The sequence below is a fragment of the Monoraphidium neglectum genome (assembly GCF_000611645.1).
Source record: "Monoraphidium neglectum strain SAG 48.87 unplaced genomic scaffold scaffold00379, whole genome shotgun sequence".
In the NCBI taxonomy this organism is placed as follows: domain Eukaryota; kingdom Viridiplantae; phylum Chlorophyta; class Chlorophyceae; order Sphaeropleales; family Selenastraceae; genus Monoraphidium; species Monoraphidium neglectum.
The window spans coordinates 8,883-29,169 of NW_014013249.1; the positions used below are offsets into that span (position 1 = coordinate 8,883).

A 20,287-nucleotide genomic window follows, 5' to 3' on the forward strand; every position below is an offset into this window, starting at 1 on the left:
AGGTGGGGGTGTGTGTGAGGGGGGAGGGGCAAGTGTGTGGGAGGAGGGAGGGTGCGGCGTTAAAAGGTGCTTTTGGGTGGCAAGCCCGAGAGGAGGGGCGGGGCGCCCTAGTGGCGAAAGGCACAAAAGCAGGCTGGATGGGTGCCGCAAGTAGGAGTTGCGAACATCAGCTATACTGGCTGGCTGTTGACTGGCCACAGGACACCATGGGACAGGTTGCATGCCAGGCCCCCGAGAGGGGCCTCAGCCAAACACATTCAACTGTAAAACGCACACAAGGAACACATTGCACACACGCATGCGGACACGAACACACACACAACCTCACAGACGCGTGCGCACCTTGCAAGGCACAAGCACACATTGAAAGCATGCACTGGCAATGCGTGCGCTGCCGACTCACCGGGCAGGGTGACGCCCGTGAAGTTAACCTTGGGCAGGTTGATGTTGATCTTGTTGCGCTCGGGCAGGTTGGGGATGTTGAACTCGTACACGGGGCCGGTCTGCGCACCCGCCAGGTTGACCACGCGCACGTGGCCGGGCTCGGGGATGACCTTCACGGGGTCGGGCAGCGTGATGTTCCAGTTGGGCAGGGTGACCACGGTCGAGTCGCGGGGGCCGAACGAGGAGAGGTCGATGACGGTCTGGCCCGGGGGCTTGACCTCGACCTGCACGGGCGGGTAGAAGTCCCCGACGTCCAGGGGGGAGGGCAGGTTGACCTCGAACGAGGTGCGGGGCCCGAGGCGGCTGGCGTCGATGACGGCGTACTTGCGGGCGATGTTGAGGCCGCCGGCGTTGGTGCTGAGGGAGGCCGGGGGGATGAAGGTGACCGGGGGGACGGGCAGGATGGGGACGACGATGTCGCGGGTGGGGATCTGCACATCGGGGGCCTTCACGTTGATGTTCGGGGGGATGAACTCCAGCGGGGGCTGTTTTGGGGGGGGGGGGCGGCGGCGTAGGAGAGGGTTTGTTGGGAGTGGTGTGTTGCATGTTTCAGACTGACACGTTGGTGGGGCCTGCAGGCCGCAGCGATGTCAGATTTTGGAACCAACAAAAATGAGATACCCGGACATATTGACAGCGACACGACCGCCTGCATCCCCTGCCAATTCGGCCAAATGCATCTCGGTCCAAACCTCAGCTGGCAGCCGCTGGGGCACCCAAAATTGACATTGCATCGCGGCAGGCCAGCTGCACGGCGGCTTTTGCGGCCCCTCCAGCTGGGAGCCCCGCAGAGCAGCCGCACTGCCCACACCCCTGAGTGCCCCTGCCCCCCGGCAAGCGCGGGCGCCCGCGCTCTCACCCTGGGCAGCACCACGATCGGGGGCCTCGGGCGGGTGAACTTGACGGGGTCCTGGGGGAAGCCGCCGGCGGCGCTGGCGGGCACGCCGAAGGACAGGATGGGCTTGGGCAGCACCACGATGGGCTGGAAGCGCTCCGCGTTGACGGTCACGGCGGGGTTGGCCAGGGTGGTCAGGATGGAGCCGCCCTGGGGCGGGGTTTGGGACAGGGTGGACAGGGGGGAGGGGGCCGCAGGTGAAGGGCGGGCGACAAGGGTTGGAAGTGTTTTGTCAACAGGCGCCGGGCCGGGCGCGCACACCGCGCAGCACAGACCTGCCAGCGCATGCGGCCGCGATTTGCTGCAACGGCAATGCACCGTGTAGCTGGGGAGCGGCCGCGCACGCCTCTGCGCCCGCGCCCCCACCGCGCCGCCGCGCCGCACACCAGCCCCTCCCGGCACTCACGATCGACGCGAGCTTGCGGCCGTGGCCGGAGAGCGCCTCGGCCTCGACCTCCTCATCAGCGGGCTTGGCGCCGGACTCGGGCTTCTTGGCCAGGGAGGCCTGCAGCTTGGTGCTGTAGGTGGGGTCGTTGACCTTGTTGGCCTGCACGATCTCAGAGGTCACGGACTTGGCGGTGGGCAGGCCGTTGCCGATCTTGACCTTCGCAGTGCAGTTGGTCTTCACGATGGTGCCGTGGGGGCAGACGCCCGCCAGGCTCGGGAAGCACAGGCTGCGGGCCGGGGAGGGGAGATTGAAGGGGGCATGGTGCAGGGAGGGGCTTGAGACCCTGGCGACCGGGGCGGTGCAGCTTTCCTAATCGGCCGCCAGGCGCGCAGCTGCCGCCGCGCACCAGCACCCCCCTGCCGCAGCGGCGCCCGGCAGTCTCCGCCCGCCATGCCTGCCGCCGGCGGCCATGAGCTGCTGCCGCTGTTGCTGCTGTTGCCGAATCGCATCCCCAAGGTCTGACCCCTTCCCCCCTCTGGCGGTCGCTGCGATCCCGCCCGCCGGTCTTCCGCCCGGGGCCCAGCCACTGACTTCTCAGGCGGGCAGCAGGTGCCGGACGCCTCGTTCAGGAACGTGCCCTTGGGGCAGTCCAGAGCCGTCCGCTTGGCGCAGTGGGGCAGTCCAAGCTTGTCCTGCTCCAGGGTGTACCCAGCCGGGCAGCTCAGGTTTGCCTTGCCGCCAAGCACAGCCCCCGCGGTCTGGCCCTTGCTCGCCCCTCCTGCGGAAACGGGGGCCGTGGCGTGGCGTGTTCTCAGGCCGCCATGCGAGCCGCGCCCGTACTGTCGGCGCTGGTGCTGCCGGCCGCTGCGCATCGCTGGGCGCAGCGCAAGCGCCCCTGTTGCATTGCAGGAGACAGCCGTTATCACTAATCGGCGGCACGCGGCCACGGTAACTCCCCCAGCGGCCCTCAGCGCACCTTTGAACTCGAGTCCCTTGAGCAGTCCCTGAGGTATCGGGTTGGCAAACGCCGCCTGCACGAGGGGGGAGCGAGGGCGAGGGATCAGGCCGCTGCCATTTACAGCAGCCCCGCGCCTGTCACACGCAGGCTACGGGCTCTTACCTGAGCGCATATCAGCGCCAAGAGCGCGCACGCCTGCGCTTTACGCCCCAGCTTCATTTTTACGCCTCCTCTGGCAGCAGATACGAGGAGGGTTGGCCTACACTCCTTTATGAGGATGCGGCCGCACACCTGCGGCTAACGATGTTGAAATGAGACAGGAATGGCGGGGCGGATGATCGTGCCAGGGCTGGGACCGTGAGGAAAGAGGGGAGAGGCCGAAAGTTGCGTATCTGCTCGTTAGTCACGCTGCCCCAACCTCCCGCCTGCAGCACGTTCAGCAGCTTCGAGCCCATCTTTCTGTACACATACATCTTGTAAAAATGAGTTGAGAGACCGCGGCTGTCCCGCACGCGGGGCGGTTTCTGCTGGCGAACGCGGGGCAAACGTTCACAGGCTCTCCGCTCACGCCAAAACACTGGCCGCATTTGAGTGGTTTCAAAGGCCTTATAACTCAAGCAGAGGCGGACAGCGGGTGGCGGGCGCAAACCCAACAGGAGGCAGCATGACCTGTTACTGCAGTGGCAGCATGAAGCCAATTGTGGGGCCATTCACCCACCACTGCAGGCCCCCTTGCCTTGAAGGAGTATGCGTGAACCACAGCAGCAGCCCTCTATCCACTATCGCTGCCGCAGCCACCATCCTGCCCGAGCCAACCAAACAGGCTGCGTACCCCGTGCTCGAGGCCATTTGTGCTGCTCAAGTCAGCATGCCAAGTGCAGTAAGTGATTCTGTCTCACAGGCTGCCAGGTTGGCGGGCGCAAGCTGGAAGGGTGCCGTGACTGCAAAGCCTTAGCTGCTGCTGCTGCTGCTGCTGCTTGGGCTGCACTTGGCTTGGCCCCTTGGGCATGGCAATGTGGTGTACGCTGCAAACCGGGAAGATGCAAAACGAGCAGCACGACATTACAACAAAGTGCTGCTGAGGACAACAGCAAGTGCATTGTCCTGCCGTGCTGGACTCAGTTGCACCCTACTCTCAGGCACCGCGGCGCGCGTGCGAGGGGCGGTAGGGGGCGCCGCCCCGCACGGGCGCAGCCGCAGGCCCTGCGCGCACCAATACCGCGGCCGCCGCCATGCAGCACCCAAATTGCGTGGCTGGCACTGCGCAGCGATGACGCTCGGCAAAAGCTGCGCGCGATGAGCCGCTTAGTAAGCGGCGTAGTCAGCCGCCTTCGGGGCGTCGCCCAGGAAAGGCTTGGCCAGAAAGTCTGTAACAAGGGGAGGGTGTGCAGCAGTGAGGCGGCAGTTATGAGTTGGGTGTATTGACTGCGTTCATGGCGGTGCAGCCCCCGCTCGCGCAGCGCGCAAACCCCCCATGCGCCGCCACACCAATCCTGCTGGTACCCGCGAATTCAACACCCAAAGCGCAGACGCCAACAAGTCAACCAGGTGCACCCCCCAGCCACCCAGAAAGCAGACAGTTTGCCGCGCCCTCTGCCCTGCACCCATGCTCCCTGCGGCACCCCCCTCACCGGTGAACTCCTGCAGGGGGGCCTTGGTGTACTTGGTCTCGGTCCACAGGTCGGGCGACAGGAAGCCGTAGGTGGAGGCCAGGGCGTAGTACGTGGCGCGCACAAAGTTGCCCAGCGTCTTGCGGCTGCCGCGCGAGCAGGTGTAGCAGTCCTCGATGCCGGCCATCTGCAGCACCTTCTTGGGCGTGCGCGCGGCGACGATGCCGGCACCGCGGGGTGCGGGGATGAGGCGGATGGTGACGGAGCCGCACTTGCCGGTCGACTTGATGGGCACGGTGTGCACCTTGCCGATCTTGTTACCCCAGTAGCCGCGGCGCACGGGGACGACCGCCATCTTGGCCTGGATGATGGCGCCGCGGATAGCGGTGGCCACCTGGAGGGGTCGGGAGGGGGTAATAAAGGGCACAGAGGGTGAGAGGAGGAAGTGCGGGCGGGGCACGGCTGAAACAAGGGCAAGGCTTGTGTGTGAAGCTGTTGGACACTGTGTCAACTGTTGGTAATGCATTCAGAGCAGTGCCTTAAGCCCAGCGGCCAGTCAGGGGGCCAGCTGCGAGTGCCGCGTGCTGGGTTGCTCTTTTGCCTGCTGCTGCTGCTGCTGCAGCAGCTGCCGATCCCACGGCGGTCGAAGCCTCTCCGCTCCAGCAAAGCCGCGCACCTCCTTGGCGCACTTGACGCCGAGACCCACGTGGCCGTTGTAGTCGCCCACCACCACAAACGCCTGTGGCAAACAAAGAGAGCTCCAGCATGTGTGTGGTGCGTTTGCGCCCTCATGCGGCACACGCATGAGGGCACACTGCCAAACCCACTGCTGCAGGTGCGCACTAGCGCGGGCTGTCTGCTGTGTACCCCGCGGCATGCTGCTGCGCTGTCAGTCGCAGGGACCCACCGTCCTGCTCATTCGCAGCTGCCCGACTGGCCCCATCCACTTGCCCAGCTGCGCGCGACCGCGCAAAACATGCGCACATCCGCGTACACACACGCACACACACACACACTCTCTCTCTCTCTCTGGCCGTGTTATCGACACACACACACACACACACACACACACACACACACACACACACACCTTGAAGCGCGTGCGCTGGCCGGCGCGCGTCTGCTTCTGCACGGGCATGATCTTCATGACCTCATCCTTGAGGGCGGGGCCCAGGAAGTACTCAACGATCTGGTACTCCTTGACGGGCATGGAGAACAGGTAGATAGTCTCCAGGCTCTTGATCTTGCCCTGTTGTGGTCGAATAGGGGAGCGGAGGGGCTGGGAGCGGGAAGCAGCAGTGCGGGTATTCGGCGACACAACAGCTGCAGCTGGGCAGGGCGGCGCCAAGCCGCTGGAAGCCAGAGAAAAGCGGCCTCGATCCACGCGAGGGCGTCTCACCTGCTGCACCAGACGGCCCAGCTTGGTGCAAGGCACCCACTTCTCCTCATCGGGCTTGCCGCGCCCGCGGCCCCTGCCGCGCCCGCGGTCGCCACGACCACCGCGGTCGCCGCGACCACCGCGGTCGCCACGGCCCCTGCCACCAAAGCCACGGCCGAAGCCGCCCCTCTCGCCACCGCGGTCAGCCATGGTTTCTGCGATGATGGCGAAACCAGCAGACAGAGGCCGCCAGTGATCAGGCAGCCGCGTACCGCCTCCCGGGCAGGGCGACGCCTAAAGAAGATTGCTAGCACATGCGTGCGCGTGCGAAATGAGCCAGAAGCCACCAGAGCGCGCTCCGACGGCTGCAAGTGCAGCACTGCTGCAGTCCTCGGCCCTGAGCATGTCATGGGTGTCCCGCACCTGCTGATTCTGCACGTAAGAGGCAGAAAAGAGGACGAGGATTTGCGAGAACGCTACTCTTGTTCGACACCGCAGACCGCCTGCCGTGCTGCCGAGCCTGTGCCTTCGCAGAGCGCGTGAAAGCTGCAGCGAGGCCGTGATCATGGTGGCTTTTGTTGTACCTTGTCGTATCGGTCGTGCAGCACACTGCGAGCATGCAGTCCACCTGCGCAGCCCATTGACCACTGCGTGGACCGATTGACAGTGGTCCTGGCCAAAGTCGACAGAAGGCAGCAACAGTTGCGGTGTGAACCTCAAGCCATGATTGTCGCTCGGTTATAACAGAAGAGTGTAGCGCTTCCTCTACTGCGACCACACCAGGGTCGCCACAAACCTGATCGCGCAGCTTGGAGGCGTGGCAACTTCAAGCCCTGTGCAGCATACTGTTGCCGTGCGATCATGTGGCCTGCAAGTTGACATACCAGCTACCGCGTAGGAGCAATCATGGGCAGCCTGTTGCTGGGTCGCTGCGTGCTTCGCCTGCTTCGCCTGCGTAGGTGTGAGGCAGCCACGGGCACTGCAGCCTTGGCCGTATCCACATTTGAATCTGAGGTGTGTAGAGAGTGTGTGCTAAGTATGGATATGGTCTCCTCGCATAGGATACATGAATGCAGCACGTGTGCCTCCGCCTGGCGTTGGGCCTGTGGCCAAGACCTGTGTGCATTGGGAGAGCACCTGTGTGGATGCCTGCTGTGCATTGGGAGAGTTGATGATACACTGTACGTATGGCATACCATACTCGGTGACGGGCGCTTTCTGGCAGGAGCTCACATGCCTTGTGCTCATCACTTGCGGCGGGACAAACGCCTGCCTGCAGGACTGGCAGTGCGCGGATTGGAGGATCGGACACCGGCGCAGTCAGCCCGGGCCCCGGGCCGTCCAACACTTGGGACTCCATCGTACATCAGGTGAGCCCTCACGGTTCACAGGCGTTTGCTGGGAGTGGCTTCCATTGACTCATTTCCGCACCGGTCTGCACAGCGATCGTCCTCGCGATCTGAGTGATCCCGCCTCCCCTTCAGGCATTTCGGCGACCGTAAGCATACTCTCTCACAGCTGCAGACATTTGGATAGATCAGCAAGGCAACTCCATCACACCACACTATTGCCGTGCGCGGCACGTGCGCGGCGCCAGGGCTCGAGCGACAACGGCGCTCAACAGCGGTAGCACCCCGGTTCTGCCGCTTGCCTCGGCCACAGAGGCAGCCCACAGATCGAGCCAGCAGGAACAGCGGCAACAGCAGCAGCAGCAGCGGCGGCGGCAGCAGAGCTCTGAGGGAGGCCAACTCCCAATCCTCGGCGGCGGCATGACGAGCAGCAGCCTGGAGCGCCGCGCGGCGTCGCGGCGCAAGAAGAGCAAGGATGACACCTGGTGGCAGGTGGGTAGACTCAGTCGGGCCAGCAGTTGCAAGCCAGAAGCGGCCGCTCGTGTGTGATGCATGATTTTGAGGGCGGCGTTCACCACCGGCACAGTGCAGGTGGTGGCGTGCCGACCTTCCCCTTGCCCCTGCGCTGGCTGATTGGCCCTTGCCGCCCCCGCCCGCCACCGCAGATGCTGATTGCTGGAGATTTCAGCATGAGCTGCATTTTTGTGGCGCTGATGAGCTTGACGGCTGAGGTGGCGGAGGCTCTGGCGGGGGTGAGGCGGGTTATGGGTGTCGGGGCCGGTTCAGCATCAGCACGGGCGGGAAGGTTGGCGGGTGGCAAGGCAGCGGCGATTGGCGGTGAAGGTGCAGAGGCACGACAGGCGGTTGGAGTGTGATGGGTTCGGTGGGGTTGCCAGGGGTGCCGCAGTTGGCTCCGTGCCATGAGGTGCGTCGTCCCGGTTGGAACCAGGTTGCATGCCTCAGCAACCCTCCGCCTCCAAGGCCGACCCGGCCGCCGCCGCTCCCTCACAACCAACGGATCAAACCCCAGATCACTGGCTTGGGTGAGTTCCCCCTCTCCATTGCCATCACGGTGGTCTCGCTCATCATCTTCGGCCCCATATGCGGCCTCTTCGGCGGCGCCATGTTCAACCCCGTCCACAACGTCGCCTTCATCGCCGCCGGCAAGGACAGCGTCAAGCTCAACACCGCGCGCATGGTCGCACAGGTGGGCTTCCAGCGCGGCTGCTGGCACGGCCCCTGGGATGCCGACCTTGATGAGGGGCTTCGACATCTTCGATTGAGAGCGCGGCAGGGTACAGCACGGTCGTGGCGCGTTGTCGAACCGCAGGCGGCGACGCGTGCGCACGGCTTTGCCGTTGACGAGCGCCGCGCCCTCGCTCTTGCTGCCAGATCGTCGGCGCCGCGCTGGGCGCGTTCCTGGCAGTCAGCATGCTGCCGGAATTCCTCAAGGAGTGAGCTGCGCGCGGCGGCACCCGCGGGGCGGCCCCGGGGCGACCGCGGCACAGCGGGAAGGTTGCGGGAGCTTGCGAATCGAGGGCAGCGCAGGTGGTGGAAAGGAGATGCCACGGTACAAGCTGCGAAGGGCCTTCGCAGCCCTACGAATACGGGCGGTCCAGGCACCGTCTGGCGCGTACCGTGTGCGGTGGCAGCTGCGCCGCAGACAAAGCCGCTGACAAGTCTTGCCCCCGCCCCAAACCCACCCCCCCTCCCACCCTGCTGCAGCCACTTCCACAAGCTGCCTGGCGGCCTGGCCGCGGGCGTGTCCCTGCCTGTGGGCATGGCGTGCGAGGCGGTGCTGGGCTGTGTGCTCAACCTCGTGGTGCTCTACTCCATGGGTGGGCTGCCAGGGGGCTGCGTCGGGCAGGGTGCCGTGCAGGGTGCTTGACACACAACCCAACTGCGGGCTCCCCAGCAGGCTGCTTCAGCCGCGTGTTGCATGGGCACGACTCCCGTCGCGACAGCCAGGGGCAAGCCCCGTGGTGATTTGACCTCGCCATCGTTGCAGGGGCCCTCTGCCGCTGCACTTCCCCTCATGCACCCCGCCGCCCATCACACGCCTGCTGCCCCGCAGAGACCAGCAGCAAGGTGCTCTCGCAGGTCCTGCCCCTCCTGGCAACCGTCGCGCTGGTGAGCCACGCGGCCGGCCGCCAGCCGCACCCGTCACCCCCTAGCCCGCGTGTGCACTTGGACATCACCGCCGGATCCGGGGCGTCGCCGCCGTGCGCATTCGCCCCCGCCCCTGCCGGTCACACGCGCCTTGCGTCAACCTGAGCCTCTCAGCACTCTGCGCTTTGAATGGCCCCCTCTTGTCGTGCTTGGCAAAATCAACTCTTGCACCTGCACGCCTGGCCACCTCGCTGCAACCCGCAGATCCTTGCTGGCAGCGTGTTTTCGGGGCCCGGCCTCAACCCTGCCATGACCTTTTCGTTTTTCGTGCACTACAGCGACAACCGCAGCGCCCTGGAGCACGCGCTGCTGTACTGGGCCGCCCCCTTTGCCGGCGCGCTCGCCGGCGGGCTACTGTGGCGCCTGCTGCACGGACCCGGCGTGGGCGCGGCGCCAGCCAAGAAGGCGGCCGCGAAGAAGCGTGCAGAGTGACGCTTTCGACGGCGGCGGGGCCTGGAACGCGGGGCAGTCGGGGCTTTGGCGATTGCATTCGACCTTCTGCGGTCCGCGCGCCGCTTGCGGAGCGCCCTTCCGGGATTGCTGCACCTGCGGTGACGGGTGGGAGGTGGAGCGACTGGCTGCACAGGCAGCCGCCTTGCGGCACAACTCCTGGCCGGCGACACGGGACCCAGTTGCAAGGAGGGTTTTGCAACAAAGACCAAGCCCGGCCAGCTTCCCTGCGCATGCCAAGTTTCAGATGTTCTGCCCTCCACTGTGTCGGCTGGGGCTCATACTCGGTATGATGCCACAACAAAAATTGGTGGGACTCACAAGGGCTGCAAATGCAGCTGTAATTGTCCGGTCGTTCCCATGCAAACGGTTGGTGGAAGGGCGCTCAAAGCAGACTGGTTGCAGCTTGCGTAATGGTACAGCAGTGCCAGCGTTACACCCTCGCAGGGGCAATGCTCCTAGTGGAGGCAACGCCGTCCCTTTTCACATCTGAGGTTGCGGCCACACCCAGTGCGGATGCAGGCGCTGCACCGGGGCCAGATGCAAGCAGTTGTTTTCCAGCGCCGCGCGGGCGCGGCTTGCAGGGGTTCCTGCTTGTGGTGCGCAGCGCCGTCCTCCCAGAATACCCGCGAGCGACCCTTGACACAAGGGGTCGACGCCACTGCAATGGTGCACGACTGTTGGCGGAAGAAACACTGGGTAGCGGGCCGCCGCCCCGCACGCCCACCCCAGCCTGGCCCGAGATGCGGGCTTCCGGCGCAACCCCATACAGCACACCCCGCCAATATGATCGAATGTTTTGGGCGGCATATATAGTCACAGTGATGCCCCCGCAATCCCTCAACCCCCCGCTCGTGCGGGCGCCTGCCCAAGGCTGATGAAGGCAGCCCACAACCGTGCCGCTGCAACCGCCCCTGCAAGCACAGCCGCGTGCACATGCCTCCTCCTTGAGACCACGCAACCGGCGAGCGTTGCCTGGCTCCCGCAATCCGGTGGCCAGCGCCCCTCGTTTGAATCACCACTGTGTGCCGCGCGGCGGCAGCTGCCGGAAGCCGCGCTCCCCGAGCTCGGCGGCGCCGCCCCCGCCGCTGCTGTCGCGCGGCGCGGCAGACCCCGCCAAGCGCGCGCCCAGCGCGCCGCCAAAGCCACCGCGCGCCGCAGCAGCAGCCGCCGCGCTGCTCGTTCTGCTGCCGCTGCTAATGCCGCTGTGGCTGCTGCCGTCCGCCGACGCCCCGTCCGCGCCGCTGCCGCGCCCGCCGCCAAGCAGCATCTCGATGCCGGCGCCGAGCAACTGGCTCAGGCTCGGCACGCGCTTCGCCTCCGAGCCCTGCTTTCTCCGTCTCAGCCCGGGCCCCGACAGCCGCCCGCCGCACGCGGCAGCCGCGTCGTCGCCGGGCATCCCCGGCAGCCCCAGGCCGGGCGGCTGCACGCCGAGCGGCAGCACGTCGAGCACGACCAGGCGCCCGGCGTCGTCCTGCGCCCACTTGATGGCGTAGGCGCGGCCGTCTGCGGGGTTGACCCCGCGGTCCTGGCCGAGGGCCACGTGCAGGGCGCCGCCCTCCGGCAGGGGCACCTCCACGGACGAGGCGCCCAAGGCCTCCGCGGCCGCGAGCTCCGCCTGCGCGCGGAGGTGGGGGGGGGGGGGGCGAGGGGCGACCACGCGTGGAGCAGCATGGAGGCCCGCACGGTTCTGAGCATACAGACGCCCCCTGCAGCATGGCTTGGACCCCCAACTCGACAACCCCACGCGCCGCCTGCGCTCCACTCCACCTCAGCCCTGGCCCTCAATCCCCCCCTGAAATCAAGTCCAGGTGGACGGCCCTCTGGTGAAGTGACCAGACCGCGCACCCGGCGTGATATGGTCAGGAAGACCTCCTCCAGGCTGGTGAGGCTCAGCTGCACGTCGCTCACGCCCATCGCGCCCCGCCGCTGCTCCAGCTCTACGAGCACAACCCCCAGCCGCGCCTCGTGTTCGCGCGGCACGAGGTACTGCAGGTGCGCGCGGCCCTCGTCAAACGGCAGCAGCCCCAGCCGCGCGAGGAAGTACTCGCGCACGCCCTCCATGCGCGCCGCGAGCGCGTCCGGCGAGTTGTCGCCCGCCGCGCGGTGCTGCACGGAGACGGCGACCGTGTAGCCGGCGCCGTACTTCTGCTTGAGGCGTATGCTGCTGCCGATGGCCTTGAGGCGGCCGCGCGCCATGATGGCGATCCTGTCTGCCAGGATGTCGGCCTCCTCCATGGAGTGCGTTGTCAGCACGATGGCGCGGCCCGCCTTGGCCTGTTGGATGATGTCCCACACGTAGCGCCGGCTGATTGGGTCCTGCGGGGGCGGGGCGTGTGGCGGCGGGGCGTCGTGTCGAGTCTCAAGGGGGGGATCTCAGGGGTTTGAGGCTGGCTGTCAAGGGGGCTAAGGCGATGACGCGCTGCGGAGCGGCAAAGCAGGCTATCTGTCCTTCCATATGCGTGCCTGCACCCGCAACTGTTAGCATACACATATCGCGCAAACTCACGCCCCTCCCCCTCCTCCCCACGCTGCCCTCGCACAAGCACCGCCCCCTCCCCATCCTCCTCCTCACCATGCCCGTGGTGGGCTCGTCCAGGTACACAATCTTGGGGTCCCCCAGCAGCGCCATGGCCACGCTAAGGCGCCTCTTCATGCCGCCGCTGTAGCTGCCGCTGCGCACCCTGGCGGCATACGTCAGCTTGACCTTCTCAAGCAGGGCGTCAGCCTCGCGGCGCACCTGCATATGTGTATGTGTGTGTGTGTGTGTGTGTGTTGTGTGTGTGTGTGTGTGTGTGTGTGTGTGTGCGCGTGTGTGTGTCTGCAAGCGCGCGCTGCGTCCGTGCGTGCACCCATACAAATCTACCCGACACACATGGGCATGATCGGCTGATTTTTGCCTCCCTTGCTGTTGTGCGTTGCAGGCCCGCTGTCTGGTAGGCAAGACAATTGTCAGGTGCATTCAGCATGCCCCCTGTCAATGCACGCTGGCCAGCAGCACCACACCGCACCGCACCTCGCTGAAGCGCAGGCCCTTGATGTGACCGTAGATGATGAGGTGCTCGGTGCCGCTGAGCTCGTTCCACAGCACATCAAACTGTGTGTAATGGGGGGCAGGGGGGACATCGGAGAAGGAACAGCAACAAAGGTATCTGCCGAGCAAAGCCCCTCTGGTCAGCCCACGCTCACATGCTCCCTAGGTCACGGCCCGCCCCGCGCATCCCGCCACCCCGCCCTCGTAACAAACATATTGGTTGTGGCCCATCGCGCCGTGGCGCGCACCTGGGGGCACACGCCCATCAGCGACCGCACGCGGTCCAGGCCGCCCTCGCCGCAGAGCGACTCGCCGTAGATGAGCGCATCACCCGCGCTCGGCGGCAGGGCTCCTGTAGCGGTGGGGCGCAGCAGTTGACAGGTTCTGCTGATGCATTTGCAAACAAGCGTAGGGTTCACCCAGCCACAAGCAGCTGTCCGGAGCTGCAACTGCCATCGGGAGGCGCCAGCTTGGTAGGCGGCACGCTCTGAAACCGAACCACCAATAGCAAGGCAACCAAACAACGGCCCCGCACCCGTGAGGCAGTTGATGGTGGTGGTCTTGCCGGCGCCGTTGGGCCCCAGCAGACAAAATAGGCTGCCCTGCTCGATGCCGAACCAGCTGTCCTTGATCGCCCAAAAGTCGCGCCCCGCGGGCTTGCCGCCCAGGCAGCGAGGTGCGTAGCGCTCCCACCGGCCCAGCCTGAACACCTTCTGCAGGCCAAACACCTCGACGGCATAGTCGGGGTCGCTGCTGCCCTGGTGGCCCCGACTGGCCTGCCACTGCTGCTGCCCCGTCGCCGCGGCCGGGCACGTCGGCATTGGCGCCTGCGCGCCCCCGCCGCCCGCGCTGCTGCGCCGCCGCGCGCCGCCGCGGCTGACGTGCAGGGCCGCACCGCTGCTTGCGCCGGCGGTTGCGGGCGCAGGCGCCGCGCCGCAGGCCTTGCCCAGCCACCTGCATTCCTCAATCCGCACAAGCCCGCCGACCTTCTGCCCCAGGCTCCTCTTGATGCGCGCCGACTCCTCCCCCACGTCCTCGTCCTCGTCAGCGCCGCCAGCCACGCTCGGCCGCGCCGCCGGCCCCCCCTTCTTGGCCGCGTTCTTCTCCGCCGCTGCCCGCGCCTCGCCCTCAGCCACGAGCCGCGCGAGCGCCTCGCCCTGTTCTGCCGGCCGTGGCCTCCAAAACGCGCGGTGCAGGAAGAAGAAGGGGTGCCGGGTGACCCCCAGCTCGTTGGGCATGATGCTGTCCAGCCAGACTGCCAGGATCGTGTAGACCACCGCCTGGACTGCCAGCGTCACCAGGCAGCTTCCCACCGGGAAGATGCAGGCCGTGTCCTTCCACGTCGTCAGCGGGTCGTAACCCGCCGCAGGCGGCTTCTGGAGGCAGTAGCTGCTGCGAGCCTCCCAGCGGATCCCGGGGTGCGCCTTTGTGTTGGTGGCGGCCGCCATGTCGATGATCGCCTTCACCAGCGGGTTCCAGGGCATGAGGTTGAAGAGCCAGTAGAACAGGCGGTGGTAGAGGCGCTGGGTCGGCTCCCGCTCGTTGTAAAACGTCGGGGTGTACGGCAGGCCATAGGTGACGATGCCCTGGAACGTCCAGCCCACCTGAGGGGGGTGTTCCGGGAGTGTGTAGGGCTGGTCAGGTGCTGAGTGGGTCCGGTTGAGGTTTTGGGAGGGGGGGAGAGAGGCGATGCAGACAGCAGCGAGCTGTATACCGCCGCACTGCTGCTGACACTCTTGTGGTGGCACGTGTGCGGCACGTTGTCCATGTGGTCTGCCGCTGCTGAGTGCTGTTATTCCTTCACCCGCCCACCCCTGACCCCATGAGCACCCACCAGGAAGACGATGAAACCTGCGTACACAGCCGTCTGGGGTTTGCTGATGAACGCTGTCACAAAGTAGGTGAACCCCGAGATGGCGGCTAGGAACAGCCAGAAGAGCGCAAACAGCAGCCCAAAGTCATTGGCCAGGAAGAAGCGAAACTGCAGGATCATGCCTGGCGTGGCAAGCGAGCGGCAAGGAGGGGGAAGAGGTGGCATGAGACGTATGCACGCACGTGTCCTGTTGCGGGCGGCTTGCATGTAGACACTCGCGACACGCTCACAGGGTTCTAGGGGCTTGCTGTCGCCCTGCCTCCACTGCTACAGCCAACAATTGCTTGCTGCTGACACAACCGCAGGAAAACGTCGACACAGCCAAATGTCGGCCTCTTGAGCTGGGCCTTCTCCTGGACCCGTGACGCCCTTCTCACCCCCACCCACACCTTCTCCCCTGTCACCTGAAAACACTATGACCAGCGCCAGCAGCACCCCAAAAGCCAAGTCGAACACGACCCAGCTGCCCCAATAGCTGCTCTCCATTAGCCCCATCGTGCGCATCGCCTGCCGCAGACCCGAGTCCTTCTCAGACACGAGCTGGGCCATCTGTGGTGCGGGCGGAGGCACGAGGCGCGAGCACGCATGGAGCTTGCCCGCCTACGCGACGCTCGCGTCACGACGAACTGCACCCAGCCCCCCTGATGCTGCTCCGCCGCAGTAGCTACGCCCAGCCACAACCAAGCCGCCAACGCTCATTCAAAGCTCCGGGCTTCCCAAGCAAGCCACTTGGCCCCGCCAGCTGAGCGATCACTCCACCCAGGCGCACACCTGGGTGACGGCGCCAAACATGCAGGCTGCGAAGATGCAGGGCGCGATGACGCGCCCCGTGAACGACAGCGTCGTCATCTCCGGGTGCGGGTACCGCACCAGCGCCGGCTGCCATGCGAGCGTGTCGGCTTCGTGGGTGCGGCCGGCGTCCAGCAGCGCCTGGCGCGCGATCTCGCGCGACACCGCATTCATCACGGGGGTCTGCCAGAAGAACTGGGGGTCCTGAACGTATGACTTGAAAGACTTGATCTGGACGCGTGCGTTGGGTGGGGTGCGGGGGTCCCGCGCAGGGGAGGGGGGTCTGGGGCTGGCGCGCTCAGCGCAAGCGCATCACACAGGCAATAAAAAAAGAACGAGACGACCCCAGGGGCCACGCGTCAGCTGCAGCAAGCTGTGCGGCTAGTGTCTCCTCACGCTGCTGCTGCACTCCTGGGCTTTGCTGTCGCTGCCACGCCGTTTCCTTCCACCCAGGTGCTGCTGCCGCCCAACTCACGCCTCTAAGTCCCCAGATGCCGCTGCCGCTCACCCCCGAGCTGCCCTGCAGCAAGTAGCCAATCTGGCCGCCCGGCTGCTCCACAAAGTGCACCGCCCCCAGGGTCGTGTCGCGGTTGAGGGCCATGTAGCGCTCCGCGTCAGCGCGGTCCTTGAAACCCAGGACCTTTTCCGCAGGGATCTCCGGCTTATTATTGATGCGTATGCGCTCTACAATGTCCTGCGCTCACGCATAGGGGCGGTGCAGGCAGGGCGGCGGCATCTCGCTGTGCGGGCACGCACCGCGCTCGCGGTCTCCTTGGCCTGGTGTCCTGCTGCTGCGCTCCGCAGGGACAGCCGCACCTGGGCTGCTGCCATAACCCTGGGACTGAGTCTGATCTCTCACTGCTGCAGCTTCAGCGTCATGTGGCTTTGCCGGGGGTGGCCCGCGGTACAGCTGCTGCTGCTGTCGGCCCGGGGCGCCCGCCCGCCATGCAGCTGCTGTTTCCCAGTGCGCCCTCTCCCCCGCCGCGTCCATCCGCCCAGGCGCGCACCTGCACCGCGCTGCTGGTGTTTGGCGTGAACACCATCGTCAAGCATGCGCGGTTGTGGATGTACAGGTCCCTGTTGCAGTCCGGGATGCTGCCGACGCCGAGCCTGATGCCTGTTGTTTGGGGGCGATAGCGCCCCTCGACAGACAGGCTGGCGTCGAGCGCCACCTGCATCACCAGCGCCAGCAGCAGGAACATGAACGGCGCCAGGAAACGCAGGAGCGTGGCGCGGCGGCTGCGCCACGCCACCAGGACTACATGCAGCAGGGTCCGGGGCGGGTTGAAGGGGGGGGGGCGCAAGGGGCGTCAACAGGTGCACCAGCAGCTGCCCGCCTCACAGGCACCAGGGCTGCACGACTACGCCCCGCATGCTACGCTTCTGTGCTCCCATGTGACAAGGTCACAAAACTCATGCTGAACCCGGGGAAGCACTGGCAGGGCCGAAAGAGGCATGCGGCGAGCCGCGACAAGCAGCAGCTGCTGCTGCAGCGGCAGCAGCAGCAGAGGGTACTGCCCCAGGCTGGAGTGTCGGTCACAGACGGCACCAAACTGCCAGCTCACCGTTCTTATATAGCAGCACAATAAGCTGCTGAGGGAACCTGTACGCGAAGAGCGCGTCCAGCCTGCTCTCGGCCCATCGTGGGCACTTGGCTGCCATCTCGCCCTGCGCGCAGGGTGCTGCCGGGGCCGAGAGCTACGGCCAGATGTTATTGATATCACCCATTTACGGGGCCCAGGGATGGCCGATCCCCTATTTCGGCGAGCGGTTGTGCCAAAGCTAGGACGGGCCGCAGGAGAAGGGCGCCCGCTAAGAGAGATATAGATAGCTAAGATAGCGTCTAATACATTGATTGAATAGCAAGAGAGCTTGTCAGAAGGCCGGTAGGTGTGGCCCTGGCCGGTGTTTGCCTTCGTTCATCTCAGGATGGGTAGTTGCTGTGTCAAAGTCGTCTCTCTTAAGCGAATACTGTTGAAAGGCTGCAAGTTAATCAAACATTGCCCGGCGCAAGGGCGCCGCGAGATCACCAATCGCCGTCAAAGAGTGCTGGTACGCTGGCTGCTTGGATGGAGGGGCAGACTGATGACATTCATGTCTCGGCCCCCGATGCAAGAGCTGCCAAGCGACCATCCATATTATTATGAAGGTTATTGAACTTTATTTATGCTGTCCCTCTTACATTTGGCGCACATATGAACGACACTGGGGCCTGCAGGACGCATATGAGCACAGTGCACTACGACGACAGGCCGCGCTCACCCCGAATCAGTGGCGCTGGTGCAGCGGTAAAGCTCACTAAGCGGCACAAGGCGCATCTGTGGAGCACTAAGTGCCCTTGGTGCACGCAGCCCCGCTGCGCCCTTCCAAGTGCATGTGCAGGCTCTCTCGCTCTCACTGTGCAAGGGGTCATAACCGCGTGATAATGCGCCTCAATCACCCCAAGCGGTCGCAGATGAGATAGACCACAATACGGGTGCGCCTGCACATGCACGCCAGACAAGGTGCAGGTTGGTGCCTACTGTGCAGAATAGTGCCTGCGCCAACCGCTACAAGCTGGGAGCCAGCAGAGCCGAACGGGAAGGAGCGCGCACACCTGCAATCTTGAATCACCTGGTTGTCAACAAAAAGTATGTGGCATTCACATCCTCTGCGGCGATTGCAGCACAAAGGCATCGACGTGCAGGCACTTGGTCCAAGCTACCAAACATGGCATCAGGGGGCAGGCTGACCAGCTGGTGCAAAAGGCCATTGAGGATTTGAACAGCGTGCGATCCATTATGTTTTCACGCATGGATGGTTGTGATTGCACAACCTGCACGCCCCAGGTCCATGCAGTTGACTTGGCTGACTGCACCGCGACATGGCCGATCGTGTTGCGGCCTCGCCGGCGCCTGTCCGCTTGCCCACATCCGTCACCTGCAATAATCATGGCTAACTCTGGTTCCTAAATCCATATATTTCATAAGACACGCTCTTCGTCGGAGTGATCGATGTTCACAGGCCCTCCAAACCGCTGACCGGCCGTCGCAAGCTAATTTAGATACCTAAGTAGCGTATTTATGTTGCCTGCAGCACAACGAGCCGGCGCTGCAGTCGGCCTGAATGTCCTGCCTGCACTGGCACGCGCTCTCACCGTGGTGGCATGGTAAGGGTCTGCATGCGATCAAGCGTTATATACCTACAGATTGCAACAGGCGCCAGGCGGAGCGCTTGCATCCGGTCGTGTGCCGCGCCAAGCGCGCCACACCTGCTCCACCACTGAACGCATTCACCACACTCGTCTGTGCTGCCATCAACGCGGCACCCTGCCTTCTTCGGCCCTGCCAAGTCAAGCTCATGCTGCATCCAATTTTACGATTGCAGGGGCCGCAACGCTGAGTATGCCTGCGGCGTCGAGCAGGTGCGCCACATGCAGTGCGAACGCAGGGTGCAAGCCGCAACAGCACGCCCCCCTGCCATCAGGAACAATGGACAATCCCGCTGCCTGCGGCGTCGACGCGCACAGGTGCCGCTGGTCACGCGCCCCACGACGCTGCTGGACCTCCATGGACGCAGCGACATCGTGGCCGTGCGCGCCGGCAAGCTCAACAGCGCCGCAGTAACAGCAGCGGGCGAGGCGCTCACGTGGGGGGACGGCAAGAGCGCCAAGCTGGGCCACGGCAACGACGAGCACGTGCCGGCGCCAGCCCGGGTGAGAGGCTTGGAAATCAGCTTTCTGGCACAACAAACCGTGCTCTTTGCTGCTGACATCGCATTCGCGACCCTTAACAGCGGCGCCTGCACTGCAGGCGACAGGTCATCGCCGCCACACGCCCGCGCCGTCTAGAGGCCCGGCCCCTTTGCCGCAGCGCTCGCACCCGCGACTGCCGGCCCCCAACACGCACGCTTCAAACCATGCGCCGTGCTTGGCAGGTTGAGTCCCTGGTCGGCCGCGCTGAAGTGTCAAACCTCGCGCTGGGCGACCAGCACTCTCTCTTCCTCGACCGCGCGGGCGGGCTGTGGGCGGTCGGCTGCTCGCTGGAGGGCCAGTGCGGGCTGGGCACGCCCATAGAGGAGCTGGCCCGGCAGCACAGACGCGCACTGTATGGCTCCATGCAGGTCGAGGCGCTGCTGCGCAACCGGCCCTCCGCGTCTGGGGCTGCCTCGGGGCGGCACGAGGCGTACCTCAGAGCTTTTGCGGAGGCGCACCGCACGATCGCGGAGCAGCGGCAGCGGCAGCAGCAGCGGCAGCAGCACGCGCGCCAAGCGCTGGCCGCCTCGTTCCTGCGCCCGGCGGCGGCGCGCGGCTTGGGGGCCGCTCAGTATGCCGGCGCGATCGGCGGCGGCGGCGGCGGCGGCAGCCATGGCGCGGCGGCGCCGCAGCTGGGCATCTCATCCTCTGGCATCTGGGGGGTGGACATCGAGCGCCACCTCAGCGCGACCGGCCTGCAGCCGGGCGTCGTGCACGTGCCCACGCGCGTGATGGAGGCGCGGCAGTTGGACGCGACGTGGGGCCTGGGGGACGGAAACGGCGGCGGCAGCGGTGGTGGCAGCAGTGCCACGATGTCCGACCCCTTGGGTTCTGCTAGCAGCCGCGACAGCAGCAGCAGCAGCAGCAGCAGCAGCAGCAGCCGCAGCAGCAGCGGAGGCGGCGACAGCAGCAGCGACAGCAGCAGCGGCGGCGGCCTGGAGCACGAGAGGGTCGTGGGCGTCGACTGCAGCCGCTACTTCAGCATCGCCGTCACGCACAAGGGGGAGGTCTGGACCTTTGGTGCGTCCTACACGGGCGCGCTCGCGCAGCGCGGCGTATCGTGGTCGACCAGCGCGCGGCGCGTGGAGGGCGCCGTCGCGGACGCGATCCGCAGCGAGGGCGGCGCCGTGGCGGTTGCTGCGGGCGGGACGGGCGCGGCCTGCCTTACTGCGAGGTGCGGGCTGCGCCATGAGATGCGTGGGCGCACGGCGGGGGGG

At 65.6% G+C, this 20,287-nt stretch overlaps 5 protein-coding genes across 5 annotated transcripts in view; 2 read left to right on the forward strand and 3 right to left on the reverse strand.

Annotated features, from left to right (window-relative positions):
- The window catches only part of MNEG_3119 (hypothetical protein), a gene marked incomplete at both ends in the record, with an annotated part of 4,232 nt that extends 1,328 nt beyond the window's left edge, over positions 1-2,904 (reverse strand). Inside the window, 6 exons of the mRNA XM_014048402.1 lie at positions 404-929; positions 1,304-1,489; positions 1,746-2,013; positions 2,319-2,505; positions 2,704-2,758; positions 2,848-2,904. Of these exons, the coding sequence (XP_013903856.1) occupies positions 404-929; positions 1,304-1,489; positions 1,746-2,013; positions 2,319-2,505; positions 2,704-2,758; positions 2,848-2,904 (1,279 nt within the window). The remainder of the gene's footprint in view (positions 1-403; positions 930-1,303; positions 1,490-1,745; positions 2,014-2,318; positions 2,506-2,703; positions 2,759-2,847) is intronic.
- Positions 2,905-3,990: 1,086 nt separating this feature from the next.
- Positions 3,991-5,883, reverse strand: MNEG_3120 (40S ribosomal protein S2-4; the record flags this gene model as incomplete). Its single annotated transcript, XM_014048403.1, has 5 exons — positions 3,991-4,052; positions 4,317-4,689; positions 4,972-5,034; positions 5,386-5,544; positions 5,695-5,883. 5 exons carry the CDS (start codon positions 5,881-5,883, stop codon positions 3,991-3,993), a joined length of 846 nt encoding a protein of 281 aa, XP_013903857.1.
- A 1,559-nt stretch (positions 5,884-7,442) lies between these two features.
- MNEG_3121 (Aquaporin SIP1-1) lies at positions 7,443-9,623 on the forward strand (the record flags this gene model as incomplete). The annotated part of the gene is made up of 7 exons (XM_014048404.1): positions 7,443-7,514; positions 7,688-7,774; positions 8,053-8,229; positions 8,415-8,476; positions 8,748-8,860; positions 9,097-9,152; positions 9,396-9,623. The coding sequence occupies 7 exons, from the start codon at positions 7,443-7,445 to the stop codon at positions 9,621-9,623; spliced, it is 795 nt and encodes a 264-aa protein (XP_013903858.1).
- Positions 9,624-10,656: 1,033 nt separating this feature from the next.
- MNEG_3122 (hypothetical protein) lies at positions 10,657-16,999 on the reverse strand (the record flags this gene model as incomplete). Its single annotated transcript, XM_014048405.1, has 12 exons — positions 10,657-11,259; positions 11,490-11,960; positions 12,217-12,381; positions 12,658-12,738; positions 12,924-13,027; positions 13,211-14,279; positions 14,510-14,670; positions 14,953-15,097; positions 15,320-15,568; positions 15,846-16,031; positions 16,345-16,595; positions 16,903-16,999. 12 exons carry the CDS (start codon positions 16,997-16,999, stop codon positions 10,657-10,659), a joined length of 3,582 nt encoding a protein of 1,193 aa, XP_013903859.1.
- Positions 17,000-18,399: 1,400 nt separating this feature from the next.
- Positions 18,400-20,262, forward strand: MNEG_3123 (hypothetical protein; the record flags this gene model as incomplete). The annotated part of the gene is made up of 5 exons (XM_014048406.1): positions 18,400-18,485; positions 18,704-18,740; positions 18,846-19,031; positions 19,253-20,077; positions 20,185-20,262. 5 exons carry the CDS (start codon positions 18,400-18,402, stop codon positions 20,260-20,262), a joined length of 1,212 nt encoding a protein of 403 aa, XP_013903860.1.
- Positions 20,263-20,287: the final 25 nt, after the last annotated feature.